The sequence below is a fragment of the Manis javanica genome, chromosome 3 (assembly GCF_040802235.1).
Source record: "Manis javanica isolate MJ-LG chromosome 3, MJ_LKY, whole genome shotgun sequence".
NCBI classification, from domain to species: Eukaryota; Metazoa; Chordata; class Mammalia; order Pholidota; family Manidae; genus Manis; species Manis javanica.
This window is the reverse complement of record NC_133158.1, coordinates 738,768-761,172: the sequence shown is the minus strand read 5'-3', so window position 1 is coordinate 761,172 and position 22,405 is coordinate 738,768. Positions and strand designations below refer to the sequence as shown.

The 22,405-nt window shown below is 56.9% G+C and overlaps 2 protein-coding genes and 2 long non-coding RNA genes across 13 annotated transcripts; 2 read left to right on the top strand and 2 right to left on the bottom strand.

The window, feature by feature from the left end:
* Positions 1-3: 3 nt before the first annotated feature.
* On the bottom strand, positions 4-11,947 carry ATRIP (ATR interacting protein). Of its 2 annotated transcripts, XM_036994176.2 has the most exons (14): positions 11,618-11,947; positions 9,729-9,859; positions 8,892-9,062; positions 7,379-7,497; positions 6,143-6,300; positions 5,219-5,314; positions 4,799-4,928; positions 3,927-4,613; positions 3,601-3,714; positions 1,487-1,623; positions 1,299-1,390; positions 848-925; positions 456-702; positions 4-147 (listed from the first exon to the last, which is right to left on the bottom strand). In XM_036994176.2, exons 1-14 carry the CDS (start codon positions 11,844-11,846, stop codon positions 80-82), a joined length of 2,457 nt encoding a protein of 818 aa, XP_036850071.2. In that variant the 5' UTR covers positions 11,847-11,947; the 3' UTR covers positions 4-79. The 2 variants fall into 2 exon arrangements, with proteins under 2 accessions (XP_036850071.2, XP_036850073.2); XM_036994178.2 differs by lacking the exon at positions 3,601-3,714 and having other exon boundaries at positions 11,618-11,945.
* Positions 640-9,984, top strand: LOC108402653 (uncharacterized). Of its 2 annotated transcripts, XR_001854493.3 has the most exons (5): positions 640-778; positions 1,478-2,087; positions 5,727-5,822; positions 6,944-8,109; positions 9,818-9,984. It is a non-coding gene; the product is annotated as an uncharacterized lncRNA (long non-coding RNA). The 2 variants fall into 2 exon arrangements; XR_001854491.3 differs by lacking the exon at positions 5,727-5,822.
* A 22-nt stretch (positions 11,948-11,969) lies between the features above and the next one.
* CCDC51 (coiled-coil domain containing 51) lies at positions 11,970-22,328 on the top strand. 8 transcript variants are annotated; one of them, XM_036994184.2, is made up of 5 exons: positions 11,970-12,074; positions 12,348-12,567; positions 19,788-20,107; positions 20,697-20,861; positions 21,364-22,328. In XM_036994184.2, the coding sequence occupies exons 3-5, from the start codon at positions 19,796-19,798 to the stop codon at positions 22,111-22,113; spliced, it is 1,227 nt and encodes a 408-aa protein (XP_036850079.1). In that variant the 5' UTR covers positions 11,970-12,074; positions 12,348-12,567; positions 19,788-19,795; the 3' UTR covers positions 22,114-22,328. The 8 variants fall into 8 exon arrangements, with proteins under 8 accessions (XP_036850079.1, XP_036850081.1, XP_017524825.1 ...); XM_036994186.2 differs by lacking the exon at positions 12,348-12,567 and having other exon boundaries at positions 12,052-12,074; XM_017669336.3 differs by lacking the exon at positions 11,970-12,074 and having other exon boundaries at positions 12,151-12,567.
* On the bottom strand, positions 12,823-15,577 carry LOC108402657 (uncharacterized). Its single transcript, XR_001854499.3, has 5 exons — positions 15,444-15,577; positions 15,300-15,355; positions 15,136-15,223; positions 13,230-14,502; positions 12,823-12,837 (listed from the first exon to the last, which is right to left on the bottom strand). It is a non-coding gene; the product is annotated as an uncharacterized lncRNA (long non-coding RNA).
* Positions 22,329-22,405: the final 77 nt, after the last annotated feature.

Genomic DNA, 22,405 nt, shown 5'->3' with positions numbered 1-22,405 from the left:
GCGCACTGCTGGCTGCTTTTAATCAGCTGATGGGGTGAGGAGAGTCCTGGAGCTGGTGCCGCGCGGGCCAGTCCTGGCCTCAGCCACAGTCCATCTCGGGGTCGTCCACATCGGCCTCAGCAGCACAGAGGTCATCCAGGGCTGCCTCTGGGCCAAAACAGGGTTCTGTGGTGAAGGCCTGGAGGTGACTGGCAGTGCCCCTCACGCCTGCAGGGCTGACCAGTACCCCCCCCACCCAGGCCGTGCTCCCCCAGCCACTGCAAGCTGAGTGACACCATGGCAATTCCAACAGGGGGTTAACACCACGGCTTTGCCAGGCTGGCTCACAGATGGGGGCACAGTATCCCACACGCTCAGAGAAAAGAGCTGGCCACGGCTGTGGCTGGCGGCATGGGGCCAGGAAGGCTCAGGGGACCCACGCATAGGTGGGGGTGGGGACCCTTCTGCCGGCTCACCTTCACAGTCCGTCACGTCAGGGAGCCCTCGAATCAGCATGCTGACCCCCGGCATCACCTGGTCATACTGGTGCAGGACCTCCACGCCGTGCACGGTGAAGAGCTTGTCCCGAGACAGGCTGTGCAGAAGCAGGGCCGTGTCCCGCAGACACCGCACCACCCGCCTCTGCAGGCCCGTCCTCGGCCTGCCTGCCCTCCGTACCATCAGCCACTGTCTGTGCAGCATCACCGTGAGCGCTCTGACCACCTGGGGAGCGGGCCCAGCTCACCTGAGGTGCTCGCACCCCAGCACACTCGCAACTGGCGTCTCTGCTCCAGCCCAGGTGAGTGGTACTGGGGTAGGGGGAACATGGGGTCCCTGCAGCAGGACCCCTGGTGCCCCCAGCACTCACCTCCACGTTGCACTGGCAGCCGGAGCCAGTGACGAAGGAGGGGCTCTGCACACCCAGCTTGGCCAAGAGCCACACGACCTAGAACAAGAACAGACTGCCCATGTGGGGAGGAGCGGGGCCCTGGCCACAGCAGGTCCAGGAGGGGGAGCTGTGGGACCATCCCAGGCTGGACTCGGATGAACACCTGAGTCTCACCAGCGACCCCACCCCCACCCCTCCCCCACCCCTCTCTAGGTCCATCTCTGGCCACTGCTGCCACAAAGCCAGGGCAGGATCAGGTTCTGGGCAACTCTGCCAAGTCCCAGGACACCGGGGGTCCACCTGTGTTGCATCTGTGCAGCATGGAGCCCTTAACCTGAGTCTGTTAGCAGCTGACCTCATTACCAGAATGAATGAATGAACCCCTCTTGAGGCAGGAGTGGCTGTGGGGTGGGGATGCTGAGCAGTTCACCTCTTGTTCCAGTTGGAGCCACTGCATCTCTGAGGCTGCTCTGCTGGGCCTTGAGGTGATGTACGTGTAAAGCAGCAGGAGGGGGCAGCCCCCTGAAAAGGATGCCCCATCTCAGTAAGGGTACTTTCTGGGTCCCCCCAAGCCGGGGCACAAGCGCCCACCCTTGCCTCTGCCTGCAGGAGCTTTACCTGAGTGGGAGCAGAGCTGCGGCGCGAGCCCCTGGTGGTCCCCCAGGAGGGAGAGGAGCTGGACGGCACCCAGCACGCTGGGCAGGGCTGTCTCTGGGCGGAGGCACTGCGGCAGTATGCGGAACAAGCCCTGCAACCTGAAACACAGGCCAGGACCCGGGACACTCCAATCCAGCCTGTGGCACAGCCGAGCAGATGGCAGATGCAGGCAGGGCTGGTGCAAAGACGTATTCAGAGATCTGGGCCCAGGGCCAGGTAACCACCACCGGCTTGCTAGAGCGCTTATGGCACATGGCCGCCAGGGACTGCCCTTCCCTGCAGGGCTGCTGTGGCTTAGCAGTGACAGGCCCTTACCTGGCACAGCACCACACAGCCAATGGGGGACTGCCTCTCTGACCTGAGGGGCCCAGTCTCTGCTGCCCAATAGGCAGGTCCTAACGTGGGTGTGAGAAATCCTGTGCCCGCCATCAAAGGACTGGCCAGGTTCTGGAGGGACAGACGTGGACCTGACTGTGGCTGCACCTCATGAGACTGCTCACTGAGCAAGGAAGACCCTCTCCACCTGTCAGAAGGCGGCTCCTCTGCCACCAAGAATGAGAAGGTAGGTACCCATGGGTATGCGCCGGGGAGGGGTTCAGGGGCCACGGGGTGACGGCCCCGGACAAACAGTGCTGCTGGCTCACTACAGCCGTGGGGGCGAGCAGGGCGATTGTGTGCCCCCTGCCCCGCGGCGTCTCAGGGCCAGCACTGACGACTGAGGATCTTCCCCCTGTGCTGTCAGGAAGCAGGGTCCCACTATTTGTCGTGAACTCATTTTAGAGCAGATTCTGTGAAGTGGGTGGTCAACCGCGTTTCCAATTGCCAGGGAATGTGGGACTGTGTGTGTGGGACTGGAACTCAGCCTGGCTGCTCCCGGTTCCATTATTAGGCCGGAAGTGGCCCCGGCTAGTCCATGAAGTTCCCCGAATTACCTGTGGGAAAAATCCATCCCTGCACATGAATCCTGCTTTTGATGGCATCAGAGCCTCCTTTTTAAGTGGGTTTCTGTGTAGGACCTCTAAACACACATAGGTGACACATATGCTGCTCTGGTGGAAGGTGGGGACAAGACCATCTGGTCAAAAGGCCCTGCCTCCCCAGTACCTGGGGCACAGCCCTGCACTCCTGGCCTCCATGGACGGACGCTGCGGGAGGCGCAGGGCCTGCGGGGGTCATTGCCCTCAGGCCTGGGCAGGCAGGGTGCCCTGCAGGAGCCATGCGGCGCTAGGAGGCCGGGCCCCGCTTCCACTCAGAGGGAGCTGGTAGCTGGTGTGTGGTGCTGGCCTTCAGTTCACAGGGACTGAAGACCAGCACTGAATGGGAGGCGGTGCCAGTGGTCAAGGGCGGCGGCTCCAGGAGCTTGAGCCCCTCACGGCCCCTTGGGGCCTGCAGAAGTTCCCGCCTCAGCCAGGGCCTATTTGCCAAGTGGATTCTGGGTGCTCACAGGGAGCCGGGCCGGGCCGGGCTGAGGACACAGGGCTCTGGGGTCTCCACACCTGCAGTGAGCACCCACTCCATGGCTGTTTTCCACGTCCTGTTGGAGGAGCTTGTCCATAAGGAACGACGGTGCCTCCGCCAACAGGACTGGTAAAAACGTGACTCCTGCCAGACACCTGGGTGACAGCGCCACCCACACAGGCCAGCCAGAGTGCGTTCCAGTGGAAACCAGGGTCCAGAGTGTTTTTAGGAAACAGGGGTGCTGAGCTCAGAGACTGAGATGCTGTGTGCGCCCAGAGGAGTCATTCCCCCTGGGAAGTGGCCTCTGGGAGGGGCCTTCCAAGGGGGCTGCTGGGACTGTGTGGTCAGCGCCTCCCAGGCTGCAAGTCCACAATCCCAAGTTAGGAATTTACGGCAATAGTGCTTCCAGCTGGGCTCACAACACGGCCACTTCTCACAAACCTTAAGAGGGGCAAGTAACCCGTGGCTCGTACCAGAAGTGGGAACGGTGACGACAGGCAGACTCCCAGCAAGGTCAGCCGGTAGACTGCTTAGAACCTTGGGGGCACCTGTCCGCACCCCCTCTGCTTCCCTAGGGAACCCTGTCCCGCCTAAGTGTGGTCATATGTGGTCTTCACCTGATGCACGTCCCAGGTCCAAAGGCCTCTGGGTCCAGCCTTTGTCTGACGAGGGGCAGGGAGCTCTTCTGTGGCGCTGACCGCCTTCCAGCAGGTGTGGCTTTGGCGTGCCCTCTGTACAGAGGCGGAACTGAGCCAGATAAACCACCTCTGTGGCCCTCCCGGCACCTGGCCCTGCTTCCTACCACTTCAGAGCTCCCTGAACAAAGCCTTAGAGCCTAAACCAGGCTTAGAGATGAGCAGCCCAGACGAGCCAAGATATGAGCAAAGTATGAGGGCCACAGGACAGACCTCGAGAGGCCAGGTAAGACCACGCTGCATCGTACCTGGGCAAGAAATCAAAGGGAGCATTTTCAGCTAATTTCACCAAAACCTCAAGGCACTGGCTGAGGACACTGGCTTGAAGGTGACCTGTTGCTGTAGAAGAAAAAGCCACCAGGCGAAGCAGCATCTTCAGTAGTGGATGCTGGCCTTGGTCACCAAGCGCCCATGGGGCTGAGGGCTCCTGCCCACGATCCCGGCTGCGACCCAGGCTCCGGCTTCCTTCCCTGGCCGCGGACTCAGGCCCCGCCCCTGACAGCAGCAGCTGGACGACTGCCCCACTGTGGCACACCAGGTGCTGGAGCACGCCGAGTGAAGCCGCAGAGAAGCCCTCCAGCGTGCGGAGGGCGTCCTCGGGGCTGGCCTCTGCCCTGGTGCTCATGCAGGGGGAGTTTGCCGGGGGGTCCCCGGGAGCCCCGCTTCTCTTGGCTGCCGCCCAGTCCTGCAGAGCCTGGCAGAGTGAGCCGATGAAGAGCTCCAGCAGGGGAAGGAGATGCACAGCGCCAGGAAGCCGGAAAAGTGGGAAGGGCCTTCTGCCTTCCTCGCCTGCGTCCCTGTCACATGAGCCTTCATCCCTGGCAACCAGATTGAGTCCAGTAAGTGCCAGGCTCCGTGCTTCCTTCAGGGCCAAGGGGGGAAACAGCACATCGCGGGAACCCGTGGCCCGCAGGCTTGAAATTCCAGTCAAGGAACTAGTAACAAATACAAAAGAAAATACTAGGTGTGAGGCGGAGACAAGGCTGAGGGCCCCAGGACCCCTGCCCACCAGTCCTCTGGTTTCCCCACCCAGTGCCCAGGCCTCCCAGGCCAGCCTGGAAATGGAACTTGCTTCCCAGAAACTCCTTCCCAAACAAATTTTTTAGGGGCTTTTCATTACCTGCCAAACCCTAGGGGCTGTAACAGAGTGCCAGTTGGCACCTCAGGACAACTGCTCAGAAGGTGGCACAGCCCAAGGGGTGACCCTGGGGTCAGAGGCTGCTTCAGGAGAAGGCTTATCAGAGTGGAACCTGCAGAAGACAAGGACTGAGAGGCTCTGGCGTGAGAGGCACTGCCCACGGCCTCGGAGGGACAGCTGAGGGCTTCAGGATGCCTGCGGGGCCCGTGGGGCTGGAGGCCCTGGGATGTGCCTGCCTGTGGCCTCTCCACTTGAGTCCCTGCTAGAAGTCGCAGACCGCTGGCACCAGGGCCTCTGCCTGGGGTACTGGCTCCCAGAGCCGAAGGGTTCCCAGGACCTCCTCCTGCTGAGGGCCATGGGAGCCACGCAGGTCTCCTGGACAAGGGTCAGTAACTCTGGTACCTGCAGCATCTGAGCTCTGCGTCCATGTGTCCACAAGACTTTTCTGGGGCTCTTCTTGCTTTATGGGGTCACCCCCCAGACTGGGGATCTTAGTCTCTACAAGTAAATAAAACATGAAGCAAAGCTTGAGCAGAAAAGCACAGGCATGCAGAAATGTAAACAACGAGCTGCAAACACCGGGTGCTCCACTTCCTCAACTCTGGACCAAACTAAGAGCCAGTGACGTAAGAACCCTCTTTTTTTTTGCACGTGGAAGAACTCATACAAGGCAAATTACGCTCAGCCCCACTTCAAAATGAGGCAGTGACATAAAAGCAGGAGCCACAGCCGTGGCTGCTAAGGCTGGCTTGGCTCTCCTGAAGCAGGCACTCCCTGCGGTCTGGGCGGAGCTTCACCGAGTGAGGGGAGCACGGGCCCCCCATGTTGCCTTGTTTCTGGTCCATCAGTGGACACTGACCCTGGAGGCTGTAAAATATGCCTGCAAATTCTTAAACACACTTCCCTTCAGAAGGTGCAGCCTACTTCCCTTCTCCTTGAACGTGGCCCAGGCTCAGTGACTCACTGCAAACGGAACATGCGGGGGTGATGCTTATGCGACTCCAAGGTGAGGCCACATGAAGGATGGTACCCATTCGGCTATTTTGGGCTTGTGGGCTCCTGGGGAGGCCGTCTGCCAGGTTCTGAGGTCACCCAAGGGGCCCTACGCAGAGGCCCAGATGGGGAGAAGTCTGCCAGCCATGCAGGTGAGTCGCTCTGAAACAGCCCCTCCAGCTGCCAGAAGGGCCCAGCAAGGACCAGCCTCCTCACTGCGCCCCGTCAGAAGTGCTGGTCCCAGAAACCAGGAGAAAATATAGACACTCGCTGTTTTAGGCTCAAGTTCAAGTAATCTGTTATACCCAAGAGATGACAGATGGACGGACTTACCCTCCCTGCCCACCAGGGCCTTGTATCCTGGCTCTGTCTGGCAGGGGTGGGCTAGGGGCATGTTAGCACTGAAGGACTCCTTTGTAGGAAAAGATGGCTTTTCAAACTGTGGAGAACATGCTTCTGGCTTCATGATCACAGAAGGGCTTTTCCTAGGACTGGAAAAAGCTAACTATGAACCCAAAGTAATGATTCTGCTAAAGACACTTAAAATACCTATTACAAAACTTCTAACAAACTTTAAACTTTGCGTGTCTTGGAGATCTGACCAAAGGTTTTCTCTCTTTTATATTTATATGAAATAAATAAACATATTTCTCATTCTAAATCAGGATAGTAGTATAAAATTCAAGGATATTTATCCAAATTATTGAATAAAATCTTTGTTTCCGTATTTCCATAATCACCCAAAAATATTGGCCACAACTCCATTACTATTTCCATTTCCACCCAAACATCTTTTCAGTGTGGAACAACCTCTTTTTTAATAGTCAGGGACTGAATTCAAAGATTTTTCTAGAAAGAGCGTCCTTCAGAAGTCAGTTGTGTCTTGACATCTTGAGAGCTGAAAACTGTGCCAGTCCCTCAGTGCCGGGTGTCTGTCTGAGCAGCAGTTGGAGCCCTCTGGTGGGGCCAGGCATGCTCGGGCCCTTCTGCCAGTGATGTGTGAAGACACGGGGTGACCCCTTGCCCTCCCATCTTCCCTGGACCAGGCAGGGCAAGCAGAGCTCAGATTCACACCCCGCTTACTAGGAACAAAGGCAGCAGCACAACTAGACGCCCTGACCTATTCTGTTTCAGTTCCAGGGCTGATGCCAACGGTGTGCCAGACTACTCACAAGCTCATCGCATCTGCAGCTAAGGGGCTGCTGGACAGAGGTCCCAGGGCAGCCAGTGCCAAACAGTATTGCACGTAGTTGGGATGGAAATACACTCATGCATGGAGCACAGCCAGTTATTTGAAACAAGATAACATGAAAAGAAAGTCTGGCCTACTCCCAAAGTTTGGAGAGCATCTCTGCAGCCTTTTCCGGTCCCAAGGAGTTGTGTTTACAACCTCCTCTATGCCTGCCTCTCAGCTGTGATGCTCCAAACCAGTCAAGCCTCATCCGAACCACTGCTGAGGCCCACGTCCAGGTGACAGAGTGTAAGTGGCCTTCCTTCAGGACTAGCCTGACAGTCCTATTCAGACTCTCCACTGAACGATGCAAAGCCACTCCCCCAGCACCACTTTACCTGGCACGGGAAATGGAGGGGGCAGCCGGCTTATTTGCTCGCTCACTGCTTTGAAGCTTTGTCCTCAACTCATTCATTTCTGCATCTTTAAAGTGAAGTTCAGACTGCAGTGACTGGAGCTGGAAGCAGAAACAACACACCTGTAGTGTGCCTGCCACAGACACAGAAACATCTCTGGGCTTCGGAATCTCAAGCTGGGGAAGGAGAAACGATGAGAAACAAGTATGGAAGTTGGTTGTGGCATAAATGTCCTAAAAGACCAAGGGTCAGCCTCCTTCCTGAGAGGCAGCATGGTGTTCTAGAGACTTTTGCACAAAACTATTGTGAGGTGGCCAGTGAGGTTCAGGACCACAGACTCAGCCTCTCTGAGACAGTCAGAGTGATGAATGTCAGGCTCCTGGTGCAGAGCCTTTGGACACCACGCCGCACAGGGACGCATTGGCCTCTTCGTGAACTCAGTGGCACCCAATTCCAGGTCTCCTCTAAAGCCTGGGCAGCATGTCTGGAAGTTTTAGCAAGACCCCGTGCAGGTGGGGAGATGGTGCCGCTCTGGTCTTGTGGCCTAGAGCCAGCAGCCACGGAGCCAGGCACAGCACTGGAGCCCGCTGGCACATGGAGACCCTTTGGGTGATTTCCTGGAGCAGCTAAGGGAACGAGCCATAGAGCCAGGTCATTACCCTGAGGTCACCGCTTGTATGTGATAAAGCCTGGGTTCAGTCTCTGCTCTGCTGGTAAATCCTTTGTTCTTCACCATGTATAAGGAAAGGCCCTGGTCCATTATTCTTTAAAGTGTGCTAGGTTTCCTGAATGAAGAAATGGCAGAATAAGACCCCATGTCCTTGAGATTGGAGCCTAGGGAAGTGCTGAAGGCAAGTGGTGCTACCTATTAGATCCCTGCCCTGAGAAGGCCATTTCCCCCTCTCATTATGGGGTCTGTACGGAACTTTCACCCCAGCCACTGCAGGGCAGGACCTGACCCAGATTAGACCAATCAGAGCCTTCCTCAGCATTTAAAAACTTGAGAAGGGAGAGCCCAGATTTTCAGTCTGCTCTGGAGTTATGAAATTTGAGCGCAGGGATCTCTGGAGAGCATGTCCTCTACCGTAGGGATGGAGCCTGACTGTGGTGTAGAGAGTAAAGATGGGTCCTGGCGAGGCTCAACTTGTGCAAGGCCCACCACACGTGTGTGTCTTTCCCAGACTTAGTTATGGAAGTACATTTCTTTTAGCTAGGTCAACTGAGTTTTGATTTGCCAAAAAGCTCTAATTTAAGCCTGTTTCTGGAGAGTCTAAGCTAGTGATTTATTCTTGCCAAGACCGACTGCCGGAGCAAAGCAGTTCCATCTAAGTCCTTTTCCAAACCACAGGCAATTAGCTGGTAGCAGGAAGTATTTAAGACAAACCGGTGTTTAAATCTTTCTGGAAGACTTGCAGGCAGCTTTGGTCAGAGTTCCTACAGGAACTTGGCAGACAAAGCCAATGTCCATAACAAACAAAACCAAGGCTCTGCTCACCTTTTTGGAGAATTCCTTTTCTTTATCACTGAGTGCTTGAGTTTTCTCCTGCTCAAGAAGGAAATGTGACCTTCTCTGCTCCTCCAGGATGAATTCTGTTTGATGCAGTGAGTCTCGCAAAATTTTAATTTCTCCATTTTTAATGAGGATGTCTTCTTCCATTGTCTTCATCTGTAAATCCCAAATCAATCTTGTAAAACGTTTGTAAGGGAAAATTACATAAGTACTCATTTCAGCATGTAGCTAGGGAGATGGAGAAAGCATACGTAAGATGTCACACAGGCCGACGGGCGCTCACGACATGTCCATACGAGCCAGGGCTCCGTAGGCCCATTTGTGGGCAGGTGATATTCAAGAAAATAACTTAAGGACACACTGTCTCACGCATGCAGATTCTGTAGGCCCTCTTAGGCCTTAAACAGTCTGGGTCACACACTTCACAGAACTCAAGCTCCACATTATGTTCCTGGTTTTCCTATGAACCTATATATGGTCACATGAAAGATAACTGTTGCAAAACTGTGCGTGAGAATAGCGATCAGCATGATGCCGCGTCCTTACATAGGGCACATTCTGTGCCTCCATCTGGTGCCTCAGCAGAAGTTTGCACCCCTGGGACGATGTGCAAGGCTCCTTTTCTTGCCTTGGCTCTTAGGGATCTGAGAGTTTAGTTTCCTTAAGCCTCAACTTTCTGGCTTTCTTTCCCCAGCCTTCCCCCATTTCATGGAGATGAATCTGGGCTCTGTTTTAAAACCTTTATGTATTTTATTGTACAGTGCTTTATAAGGCATGCATGCGTGAATGAATTAGCTACAAAAAAAACGTTAAGTCACTTACCTTTTCTTTAAGTTCTTTGTATTGTGCCCGAAGTACCTCTAGTTCAAAATTATCTTTAACTGGAACATTTTCTCTGTTTCCCGCTGCAGGAGTTTTTGACATCCCATCTAATCTGGGGACCTTATGAATATCTGTAAAAGACAGTTCCAATAGACTCTTCAGGACCTAATATATTCCCACTTTGGCCAACAATGTTGAAAAGCATCACCCTTGAAAACAAATTAGAGAATCTAGTAAGCAGTATTTTCTAATCTAAGGATGTATTCCAACTCAGAAATGATGTTCATGAAATAATATACCCTGCCACCCTCTCCTCACACCTGCTACTGAATTTTAAGAGTCTATCTAAAAACCGAAGAATGGGGATGGATCTCACCAGTCGGAACTCAGTGATTGAACAGTATTCACTGAACCCTACAATATGTCAGGCACAGTTTAGTCTCTAAAGGTACAATGGTGAGCAAAATGGATATACAGTCTTTACATTCATGGAGTTTACACTATATTAAAAAATAATCACACCAATAAGTATAAAATTACAACTGTGGTAAGAGCTGCAGATAACAAACATGGGAAAGCCCTTAATAGGGGGATTTGATCCAACAGGAATGACTGGAAGGCCTCCACACAGAAGTGATGGGGATGAGGGTGGAACAATCATTCACTGTACAGGAAACTGACACACAGAGCTGTTCACTATAAGGGAGCAGGAGCAGAGAAAATTTAAGGAGTAAGTGTGGTCAGTGTGGCTAGAACCCAGAGCAGGAAAGGGCCAGACCATGCTGGGCCTGGAAGGCCATATTAAGGACTTTGATCTTTATACCAAAGGCAGTGGTAAGTCACTAAAGGGATGCTGACATGTATGTATGCATGTGAGATGCAGCCTGATGGTAGTTTTGGCTGTGGTGTGAAGTCTGACTTGGTGTGTCACCACTGGAAACGGGGAGACAGTTTAGTGGACTGTTGCCCAGAGGGGAGGGATGATGGTAACAGGTTAGGGAGGTGGCAGAGATGATGGGTTCCGGAGATGGATGAAGGCGATGTCACAGGATTCGGAGTGGAATCAGGAGTGTACAGAAAAGGGAGCTGTCGCCTTGTGCCCCCTAAAGCAGTGGTGCTGGCAACTGCTGTGCACGGTGTTTAGTCATTAGCAAGTACTCTCAGAACGCCTGCTTTGCCAGGCACCGCTGGAGGTGCCGGAGGACGACTGGGTTTCCGGGGAACGATGATGAACAATCCAAGATGCCTGTGAGACATCCCAGGAGAGAAGGCGTGGTGTCTTCAAAACCTTTCTGTTGAGCACCAGAGGACGGCGCTCATTCCCCGAGTGGAATGCAAGCTCCACGAAGGAGGGGTTCTAGCGCTGCGGCTCCGGGGGTTTGCGCACCTAATCGGATTTTTGATCGTGTAAAAGAGAAGTCCCTTTCATCGATTTTTGATCGTGTAAAAGAGAAGTCCCTTTCATCGCTCGCCGCTGCCAGCACCTCCTGTGCTCCTGCGGCCCAGAGGGGAAAGTGACCTCCACCAGATCCAAAGCCTCCCGAACCTGTCGCAGGGACGGGCCCTCGCGCATGGGCAGGGACGCTTCTGAGGGTGGTCGTGTGCCAAAGATCTCTGCCTACGACCAAGAACCTAGTGGCCCAACCTTGGGAAACTAAAATGTTGACCTAGCTTTCTACATCTCAGACCGACTGTTTGACATTCTTGATGTGTTTCTCTCCCAAGTCAAGGGGCCTTTTGGAACACAAGTGCTGCTTAAATCAAGCTGTTCTACTTAAAAAGGTGAAGGAGTGTGGGTGCCCGACCCCCGCGCGGCGGTCGCCGTGGGGCTCCGAAGCCGCGGACGCCGCGGGCCCGGCGCGGTCCGGGGGAGGCCGAGGCGCACTCACTGAACGCGTCCCGGGCGGCGGCCGGGCACTGGCTCAGGGCCTGTGACGCGAGGGTGTCCAGCTCCTCCAGGTCGTCGGCGGTGAAGTCCTCGTGAGCGCCGAACGGGTCCTCGGGGGCCGGGGCGGCGGCCGCGGGAAAGCCCCGGGCCCGCTTGCTGGGAGGGTGCCCGGCGCTGGGCGGCGGGGCCCCGCTCCGTCCCCGGCTGCCCGGCGCCGAGGTTGCAGCCATGCCGCCCGTCGGAGAGTAGCCTACGGGGCCGAGCCCGGCCTGGTTGCCGCCGGACCCGAGCGCCGGAACTACCGCCCGCGCCCCTCCCCCGGCCACGCCCCCAGCCAATCAGCTGCCGGCAGGCGCAGAGGGATGACGCACATCCACGCGCGCCGCGGGGCCCCCCGCCGCCCTCCCCTCGGCTGGGCTCCGGGGGGCCGCGGCAGGAGCTTTGGGCGCGGGCGCCAGGTACCACGCTCCACCTTACGGGGCTCTGCGCCCCTCCCTGGGCCGCGGGGTGCACAGCCGCGCGGAGGGGCTCGCGTGCGCACAGGGCAGGTCGCGCAGGGCTCCGTCGGGCTCTCCTCAGCCCCAGGGCCCTAGGGAGCAGTGAATGTTTTCAATGTGTGCTTTTAGGGTGCAGGTGGTAGGAAGGGCCCGAGAATGGGTGACCCTGAGAAGGTGGCCTGCGTGGGAGGGAGCGAACCGCTTAGACTAACAGCCGTTCATCCATTTCTCCAGAGCGTTTGAGTGCTTCTGTCCCAAGCGCTGGCTGTAGAAGCCGTTAGGCTCGGGTCAGGGAAGACCCCCTGGAAGTGGCGCCTGGGCCGTCCTTTGGGTTGACTGGGAGTTATCGCAGAGTTAGCAAGGACGCTGGCACAGGCCACTCGGACGAGAAAGCCACACCGAAATGGAGGCCGCGCGAGTGCCGGGCAGGAGTTACAGGCGGCAGAAAGAGGAGGTAAGGCTTCCGAGACCGATTCAAGCTGGGCGTGCGCTTGACGGGATCTCACTGGGCAGCTAGCAGCAGGGTGCTGGAGAGGAGGAGGCAAGACCCTTTACCCTTGCAGGCTCGCAGCCAGCCTGCGAGGGCTTGTGAAAGCAGTAAATAAAGGGAAGTGGTAGTCAGGATCTAGGTCTTCAACACCTGAGTTTACTGTTGAGGCGACTGGTAGGGTTGCTCAGATAGGGGCCCAAATGTTGAATGCTTAATTGCTGCGGGTGTCTGACCCTGTAGAGAAAGGATTGCACTTCATTTGTCAGAAGGGATTAGGTTTCACTGAACAGAAGTAAAATAGGTGATTCTCTGGTATGCTGGCACTGGCTCTCAGCACCACAGGGCCCACGGGAATTTAGAAGTCCACAGAAGGTGCTGCTGGCTGCACGACTTTCCAGCACAAGACCAAAGCATTTTTCATATTAATATCAAGTAACTTGGAGTCATAAAACAGGTTTTGATCTATCAAAACCTTTCCCAGTTTTGACTTCGCAAACTCTCAGAATATTTCTAGAGCCCATTTTGAACACACATTCTCAGAGGAAGTTTAGCATTCCCATATTTGTACCAAGGGCCTACAGGAGAAATTCAAAGACTGGTGCTTTTGAATTGTTTTCAATACATACGCATTTAGTACACATGGATGGTCTCTCTCGTCATTTACTCCTGGAATAAAGGATAGTAGATAATTGGCAGACACCAGAACAAAATGAAACTAGTAAGACTTTGGGACTACCACTGTCCATAGCACAGTCAGGGAGCAGCTCCCTGCTGTGCTGTATGTACCGGCTTTCTCAAGGGAAGTGGCTTCCAGCACCCAGAAGAGGGACAGGCAGAAGCAAGCTGGTGACAACAGTGAGGCAGGAGCTTGCCGGCTATGTATACCACTGTGGCTCAAGATGGGTCACGGGGATGAACAGTAGCTATTAGGGAGTGGCATCCAGATGTTAGGGCCTCAGTGGCATTGCTGGGACTCTGGCTTTTGCTGTGAGAAGCCACTCAAGTATTCTGAGCCAAGGAGACAAAACTATGACTTTCCAGTTTAGCAAGAACATTCTGGGTCCTGAGTGAAGATTCTATTGTAGGGAGCAAGGGCAGGAAGACTGACTGTGGCAACCCAGGGTGGGGATTTTAGGGTGAGAATAGAGGGAGGGGTGGCCTTGGAGGAAGAAAGCAGGGGTCAGATTTAATGTTGCTGATGGGATGGACGTAGGGTGTACATGTGAACCTAGCAGGAACCTTTTTGAAACCCTAGTGGTTCTGACTTTCAGGAATCTCTCCTTTCCCTAGTCTTCCCTTTATAGCACACACCTTATGTATTTGTCCTGCTCCCCTCCCGCAATACATAAGTTCCCTGACAACACAATTGTTTGCTGGTAACAGGCCCCCACCTGCACGTAGCAGACACCTCATATGATAGATGAACCCTATTACCACAAATGACAATGTGGATGTCATAACAAAGAAAGATGGGTTTTATTTCCACTAACCTCCTGTAATGTATTCCATTGGGTACAACTACACAAAAACAACGGTCATTTCAAGAGTTGGTTTAATTTCAGGTGGTACAGAATTTGGGATAGAATAAAGACAAGAGCACACTTCGTTAGAATGCTGGTCTGCATTTACTCTGATCTTACAGCTAAAGTAGAAATGGCTGAGTGAGAAGAACTACTCTTGAGAGAAGAGAAAACCACTGTATAACTTAAAAAAATAATTTTTTTTTACTTTATTAAATGTACAACAGGCCCAAGACAATAATTCATTCTAGCTACAGGTGGCAACAGATGGTATGGCAGGGAATCCACATGTTTAAACAGGAATGGAATTAAAGATCACCATTGCCTCAGGCACAAGGAACAGCTTACTTTCTGCCAGATTTCTTAATTCCACCTGTGGCTGCAAAAGGTAAAAAAAAAGGTCTCAGCCAGGGAAAAATACGGTTCTTATGGTAAAAGCCCCCGAGGCCCGATACAGATCCTAGTAAGGATCGGCCCTTGTACGGGGCGTTCCTGACACAGATGCGAATAGGGCTTTCCCGGTACTGGCTGTCCTGGGGAGGAGCAGGATAAAGCGGGGGCACAAGTCATGACCGCGCACTGGTCTGGATCTACACCGTGCCGCGTATTTCACAGACCGGTGGGCGATCGGGTCCTGAAAGCGTACAGCTAAGGGGCCTGGACTGCATCGCTTCGGCACATCCAGAAGAGAGGGCTCATCATGCAAAGCTACTCACTAGAGTTAAGATCAGTAGTTAAGAAATATTTTACGCAATAAAGAAGCCGTAGAGTACGAATTTGAGGCAAGAAACTGTGGAGGATATTTGGAAGCTCAAGTAATTTGTGTCTAAGATACATGAATTTTGTGTTTCCATTCCTTCTCTGAAAAGGCGCGGCCCAGAAGGCCGGGGAGGCGGGCGACATCTTTTCCAGAGTCGCCCGGTCCCGCCCGGCAGGGCCGCCTCCGCAGCGACCCGAGCAGCCGGGCCCCAAAGCAAAGGCGAGACTGACGCCCGGTCCGGGCCTCCCTTACCCAGGGGGCCCTTCCCCGCGGCCTTCGCTTTCAGCTCCTCGAGTTTCTTCTGCTCCTCCTTCTGCTTCTGCCTGAACGCCTTGTCCTCCTAGGGAGAGGCAGGCCGGGTTCGTGCGGGTGTCCCGGGGCGCCCGCGCCCGCCCACGCCCCGCGCCAGCCCTTACCTCGTCCATCTCCTTCGCCTGCTTCTTGGGCTGCTTCAGGGGCTTCTTCTTGCCACCTGAGGGCGACAGGAGCACGCTCAGCCGGCACCCGCCCCCCGTCCCTCCGCCCGGGCCTCCGCCGGGGCCCGCAGGCCCCACACTCACCCTCACGGCCGGACATGGCGCCTGCGCCCCTTCCCCAGACCCTGACGCCGGAAGCGGAGCCCCGACTCGCCCCATGCGCCTGTGCCTCTCCTTGGGCCCGCTGATTGGCTCCGAGTCAGGAAGTTGTGCTTCCGTTACCGGAAGCGGAGCCCGTCCCGCCTCCTACTCCTGTGCCTCCCCTCGGGCTCGCTGATTGGCTTCGATTCCGGAAGTTGCTCTCCCACTGCCGGAAGCGGCCCTCGTTAGGAGGGTGCTGAAGAGTCAGATCGGCTGAGGGGCGGGCGTCGGGCTTGGGTGACACGCAGGTACGGAGGCCGGGGTCGCCCGTCTAGGGGAGGGCGCGGGGCCGCGTCGGGGAGGGCAGTGGGCGTACGCGGAGGGACGCGTGCGCAGGCCCCGAAGCTCGGGGTTTTAGGCGCAAGGCCGGCCGGCGGGTCGATCCTGGCACCCCCGGCCCTGCGGTTGTGGGGGCGCCGTTCGTGCTGTGGCCCGCGTGCGGCTGCTGGCATGTTCCTGTGCGCCCCCAGCCCGTTCCTGAGAGTGTGCTCCTGCGCACAGCACTCTCGGTGCTGCGGTGCCCGGTGCACAGGGCTCTCGTGGGCGGAGGCGGGGCGCGGGCCCGGCGGGGAGCGCTGACACTTGAAAAAGGGAGCAGGCGGTGCAGACATTTAGCAGCTGGGTGGGGGCAGCCTAGTGTGTCCCAGCAACACCCAGAAGGTCCGCGAACGGTAATTGAGAGCGGAGCGACGTCTCAGCTCACCTCGTGGTCAGCATTAAGCGACGTAGACGGTGTCTAATCATCACGTTGTACCCCTTAAACGTACACGGGGGCATATATCAATCTCCATAAAAAGGGAAAAAGAAAAGGTCCGTGTGGTGCGCAGAATGAGGAAAGGAAGACCAGTGGGAGAGGATCTAATGCTCTGCAGGCCATGGAAAGGGTTTTGGGCTTTTACCGCCGGCGGCATAGGGAACCATTAGAGGGTTTGAGCAGAGACATGGTCTGAGCTGTGCTGTGAGACACTGGCTTCTCTGCTGACAGTAGACTAGGAGCTGGAGTGGAAGCAGGGAGCCATGTCAGGGGTTCTTAGGATAACCCAGGCAGGAAGTGTTGATCACTGGGATCAGGCTGTGGCTGTGGCAGGGGCACGAGGGGGAGAGATTCTGAGTTTAGAAAGGAAGTGGCGGTGCGATGGGAGAGAAAGCAGACTGGGGGATGATGCAAGATTTCTGGTCTGGTTTGGGCCTAGAGTATCCATCAACCAAGATACTCTGCTGTGGAAAAGGCAGGTTTGGGAGGGGAGTTCGACCCCCGTTAGCCTTCCAAGCAGAGGTGCTGGTTGGGCGGTTCAGTAAATGAGCCAGGAATTCAGAGAAGACGTCTGGCATGGAGAAATCAGAGTGCAGTGTGTTTTCTTTAAGTAACAGCTTTATCGAGATTCCACGCACATAACATGCAGCTCGCCTGTTCGGTGTGTACGGTTCAGTGGCGCGATTCCGATATGTTCGCAGTGCTGTGCGCCAGCCCCTGCAATCCGTTCAGAACATCTCGGAAGGTGGTGTTCAAAGCTGCCGGGGCATGGCGGGGGCAGAGGCCAGATCGAAGAGGCTCGCAGAGACTGCCAGCAGCGCGCGCACCAGTCTGTCGAGGGGTTCAGCTGTCAAGGTGGGGAGCGGGCAGGTCGTTGCTGACTGGTGTGGAATGGGGGACGGACTCGGGGCCTAGTTTCTGCCTTCCCCAGAGTACAGGCTCTCTGCGCAGAGGAGTGACAGGAGGTGGAAACGGGCACACCGGCAGGCAGGAAGGCATGTGGGAGTTCACGGAAGTTATCTTCCAGCTTGTAAGTGTCTTCTTGGTGAAACATGAAGTGAACTGCTGCAGGTGAGGCTGAGGTGCAGGCGGCTGGAGCTGGGGGGCGTGAGCCAAGTATCAGGGAGGAGACAGTCACCTGCACGGCAGGGCCAGACTCCGAGCTTGGCCCTCAAGGCCCTGCCCGGGGTGCCCATCCCCCTGAACAGCCTCTCCACTGCACTTGCCACCTTCCAGGGTTCAGACGACCTCAAGCGCACTTCCATGTTCTCCCTCTGCCAGGAGCACCGTCCCTGTGCAGAGAAGCCTGGGAAACAACTGAGTGGGCAGGAGCGGAGAGGCAGGCAGCTAGGAGTGCGGTGGAGGTGGAGAGGAGACCCTGGGGTGGAGGAACAGCTCAGAGTCATTGGCATGTTCCCTCACGGAGCAAAGTCCCTGCTGTCACCAAGCCTACAGTTGAGTGAGGGGCTCTGCAGCACATGAAGAAGGCAACATGTGTCTGATGGAGAACATAAAGCAAGTGAGGTGGCCAAGGAGGGAGAGGTGAAAGGAGGCCTCGCCAAGGTGACATTTGTGCAAGACACTGAAGCCAGCCGTGCTCCTGGAGGAAGCCCGGTGCAGGCGGAGCAAGTGGCGGACATCAGCCCTGGGGCAGGATCCCGGGCGCCAGCAAAACGGGCAGTCACGCCAGGTGAGGTGGGAGCTGTCAGAGGGCTTGAACCGAGGGACATGCCCACTCCGGAGCTGCCAGAGCATCTGGAGGCTGAGTGAAGAACAGCAGCTGGGGCAGCCAGGAGGCTAAGACTGCCTAGGATGCTGCAGCTCACTTCTGCCAGGGGTGAGGGGCCACCTGGGTCTAGGAGGGGGTGGCTGGTAGGGGTGAGGCCCGGAAAGGAGGCCGAGAAGGCTGGAGGAAGCTGGGAGTTGGGGGGACGACTTCAAAGAGCGAGGGTGCGGCACACTGCAGACACTGAGAAGCACCTGTCAGGTGGCAGTTTGCAGTGTCCCTAGGAGGGTAGCCTTGGGGAACAGGGTCATGGCAGGGGGCTGAGGAGCTGGTGACAGTCGAGGTGGCCTCCTTTCTGCTGAGCACTGCTGAGGATGGTGGGTGCTGTGTTTAGTGGGGCTGCAAGGCCGTTCGCTCCTCTCTTCTGGGGGTACTCCTGCAGGATTGTTGTGGGGTCACAGCTCTTGTGCCTTGGGCACTGCTGGTGAGGCCTACGCGGCTTGCCTGACCCGCAGGGCATGGGGTGGTTGTGTGTGTACCCATGGGCCTCATGAGTGGGGCTCAGGGATTCAGGCGTGGCACTAGCCTGGATTCGCTGTTATTCTGTGGCTCCCAGCTTGGCCAGGAGGCATGTATGTCCCTACCCGACCAACTTTGTTTCAAAAGGGCCTGGGCATGGTACAGGGGGGAGGAGGCTGGGATGCTCTGAGCAGGTCTCTGTTCCACATCCCTTATGTCAGGAGCTCCCTCTCTGCCCAGAGCTCCTCTAGTCTGCCTGTCCCTAGCACTCCTGTTTTTTTTCTCTGGCCTGGTTCTTTGGCCACCAAGTGTCACCTTGACAGGCAGAGTGGGGCTTTGGGGGCTTGGGATGGGGGGGGGCGGTGACTGGCCAGAGGAGGCACTGCTGGCCCAGGTTGACCTGGAAGCCTGATGGCCTGGTCCACTCTTGGGCTCCAAGTCTCTGCTGCTCTTGGGCTCAGGCGGGGCCTGACTAGGTACTGGGAGGCCCCGTGCAGTCGAGGCACCCAGAAGAGCAGTTGGGGCCCAGATATCAGAGCAGGGGTGAGAAGAGGATTGAAGACACCTGAGCTGCGGGGCAGCGCCTGGTCCGAGGGGATGCGTCAGAGTTGTTGACCTGAAACGTCGACCTGGGGGCAGAAGATGGTGGGTGGACGTAAGAAAAGTCCTCTGTGAAGACACCTCTTCTCCGGTTTTCCTTCACTGTCTCCCCTGGAATTGTCTTCCCAGAAGAGAGCTGAGAGGGTTTCTGCCTTGGGACGTGGACAGGCTATGTCCTGAGACATGAGTGAGACTCATCCGGTGCAGAGGCAGCCTCGGGCTGGGCAGCTGGTTTTGAGGGCCTTTTACAGGAGTCTTTCCTGAGAGCCCCTCGGCTCCTGGTCGCCCCAGGAGGCTTCATGGTTCTTTGTGGGGCTGGGGCTTCTCAGTATGGGTACAACTGATGTTTGAGAATTTTCTTTGACATTACCAGAAAACTGGGCACCAGGTTTCAAGTCACAAGAGATACCTGGAGGATTCGGGGAAGGTGGGTGGAGGAGAGAGCCTGGTTCATGTGGCCTCGTGGAGGGAGGGGGGAGACATGATTTCCTGTGTTTTCCCCTAATGTGTCTGGAGCAGGGGGAGGCTAGGCCACAGAGGCCGCAGGCTCCAGGCCCAGCAGAGTAGTGCTCAGTTTGGCTGTTTGATGGAAATGTGGTGGTTCAAATCTGTCTCTAAGCCTTGAAACTAGCTGATGCTCAGCCTTTCTCAGCTGTGAGCTGATCTTCTGGCATCTGTCCCTCTACAGATCTGCCGATGCCAGGGCACAGCCCTGTGTTTGACATGCAGTACGTCGTGGGTGCATCCCCCGTGTTGGTGCGGAGAGGCCTCCTTGGAAGTGACCTGTCTGTGACCAGGACTCTCTGCAGCCCAGGCTCCAGCCAGCCAAGAGAGAAGGGAGCCCAGGAGGTGGCCCTGGGGCTGTACCACCGCCTCATAGCCCTGGGACAGGCCCTGGGGCGTGGCATTCGGCAGCAGGCATCCTCCACAGCCAAGACATGGTGGGACAGATACGAGGAGTTTGTTGGACTCAGTGAGGTTCGAGAGGCCCAGGGAAAAGTGACCGAGGTGAGGACGGGCGGGTGGTCGGCCCTGCCTCCTGACTCGGGAAGGGCAGCTTGTTGGTGCCTGCCAAGGAGGCCGCCAGCCCTGGGATGCTGAAGGGAGAGAGCTGCCTGCGTGGTGACACCCCTGTGCAGCGTCCCCAGCCCCTAGGTGCAGACCTGCTTGGTGGGGTGGGCGGGGCCCAGGGCTCAGCGGGAGGATCTGAGGCAGGTGCCTGGGCCTGTGGAGGTCATGACCCAGGCCTGTGAATTTTAACTCTGGGGCATAAGTACGCTTGAGCCCACAGGCTCCTGTCTGGTCCCCGTCATTAGGGTTGCTGGGGCTTCAGGACCCAGAGTGTGACCGGTGGCTGTCGTCAAGTTCCTCAGGGGCATGTTACCTCCACTTTAGAGGGTAAATCGGGTGACCTGATCGGTGTGTGGCAGGGCTGCACTTGAACGACTGCAGGGTGAGCCAGGGTCGTATGTCTGAGGGACTGTTTCCCCCCTTTGCTCTGACACCTGCTGACCTCTTCTCAGCCACAGCCTTGGGGGAACAGAGCTGAGCCTGGGGCGTGGAGAGGCGGCAGCCGCCAGGACTCTTCTCTCTGCAGGCAGAGAGAGCATTCATGGTGGCTCGAGGGCTTGTCCGAGAGGCGCGAGAGACGTGGGAGGGTCAGCAGGACAAGCTGAAGGAGGTGAGGGACCGCTTGGACCGCATCTCCAGGGAGGACAGCCAGTACCTGGAACTGGCTACGCAGGAGCACAGGCTGCTACAGGTAGGTGCCTCTGGGGCGCCCTCCCCGCCTGGACGGGACCCGACCTGGCATGCCCGGGGGCCATGGTGGGAACCCAACTGGTGTGGTGGTCGGAGAGCCGGCGAGGAGGCCGCCAGGATCCCTGCGGAGGGCTTGGGCCCAAGGCTCTGGAGCCTCTCGGCCGCCTCCTCCCTGGTCCTGGGGTCGGTGATCCAGGGCAGTGCTGTCGGGGCTCCAGGTTCCTGAGGAGGGAGCCCCACAGGGGGCTGGGCACATCCCCCCGGGCACACACCTTGTAGACGTCTGTGCTGTCTGGTCACATCCAGATGCTGGACAGGAGGACGTGTGGCCCTTGGTGGCCACCCCCAACCAGGATTGTGCTGCCCTCATTCACTCAACGCACGGGCAGTGCGTGACCTGTGCCGTGTGTGAGCTGGGCCCCAGGCACGCGGTGGCAGGACAGCTGCTGGCAGCTGAGGCTCGTGCCACATGGCTGCTGGGTGACACAGCTCTGCCTCTGCAGGAGGACAAGCGGCTGCGCGTGGCCCACCTGCATGCCGAGGACTCTGAGCGGGAGAGCTTCTCCCTGCTCTCGGCAGCCGTGCGGGAGAGCCACGAGAAGGAGCGTGCTCGGGCAGAGAGGACCAAGAACTGGTCGCTTGTGGGCTCTGTCCTGGGGGCACTGATTGGGGTGGCTGGCTCCACCTATGTGAACCGAGTGCGGCTGCAGGAGCTGAAGGCCGTGCTCCTAGAGGCACAGAAGGGGCCTGCGAGCCTTCAGCAGGCCCTCCGAGACCAGGCCTCCAGCTACTCCCTCCAGCAGAAGGACCTCCACGACCTCATGGTGGACCTGAGGGGCCTGGTGCAAGCCGGGTCTGAGCAGAGCTCTGGGACCCGGGCAGGTACTCCTGCCACCCGAGACCAAGACGTCCTTTCAGCTGCCTTGAAAGAGCAGCTCAGCCATTCCAGGCAGGTCCATTCTTCTCTAGAGGGTTTGAGAGAGCAGCTTCATGGCCTGGAGAAGACTTTCAGCCAGACGGCCAGGACGATTCAGCTGGCAGAGGCCTCAGCCCGCCCAGGCCTGGGGCAGCCAGCAGACAGCGCGCTGCCTGGCCCCTTGCTGGAGTCGGGGAGCTTGACCTTGGCGCTGTCAGACATGGAGCAGAGGCTAGAAGCCCAGGTCCACAGGAGCGCCCTCTGCAGCACGCTGGTCACCGGTGTGGCATTCGTGGCCACACTGCCCGTGCTCTACCTGCTGTTCAGGACCAGCTAGCCCCTGGGCCCTCCCCCCGAGGTGCCAAGAGGGTCGGCATGGATGTGGGTGTAGTTAGAGAACCGCACAAGGAGCGAGCCTTTGAGGGTGAACACAGCCTCGGCCGAAGTCTGAGCACCACCTGGCTCCCTAGCCGACCTGCTTTGCTTTTAGTAATGCTGGTTTACATTTTCAAAGCTGTGCTAATGTCCAATTAAAATGCCTTTGAGTCTGTATTTAAAGTAGTTTTCGTCAGATTTTTTGCCTGCTGGAAATTGCGGTTTGGGGCGGCTTCTTGGTCTGGTCCTGGCTT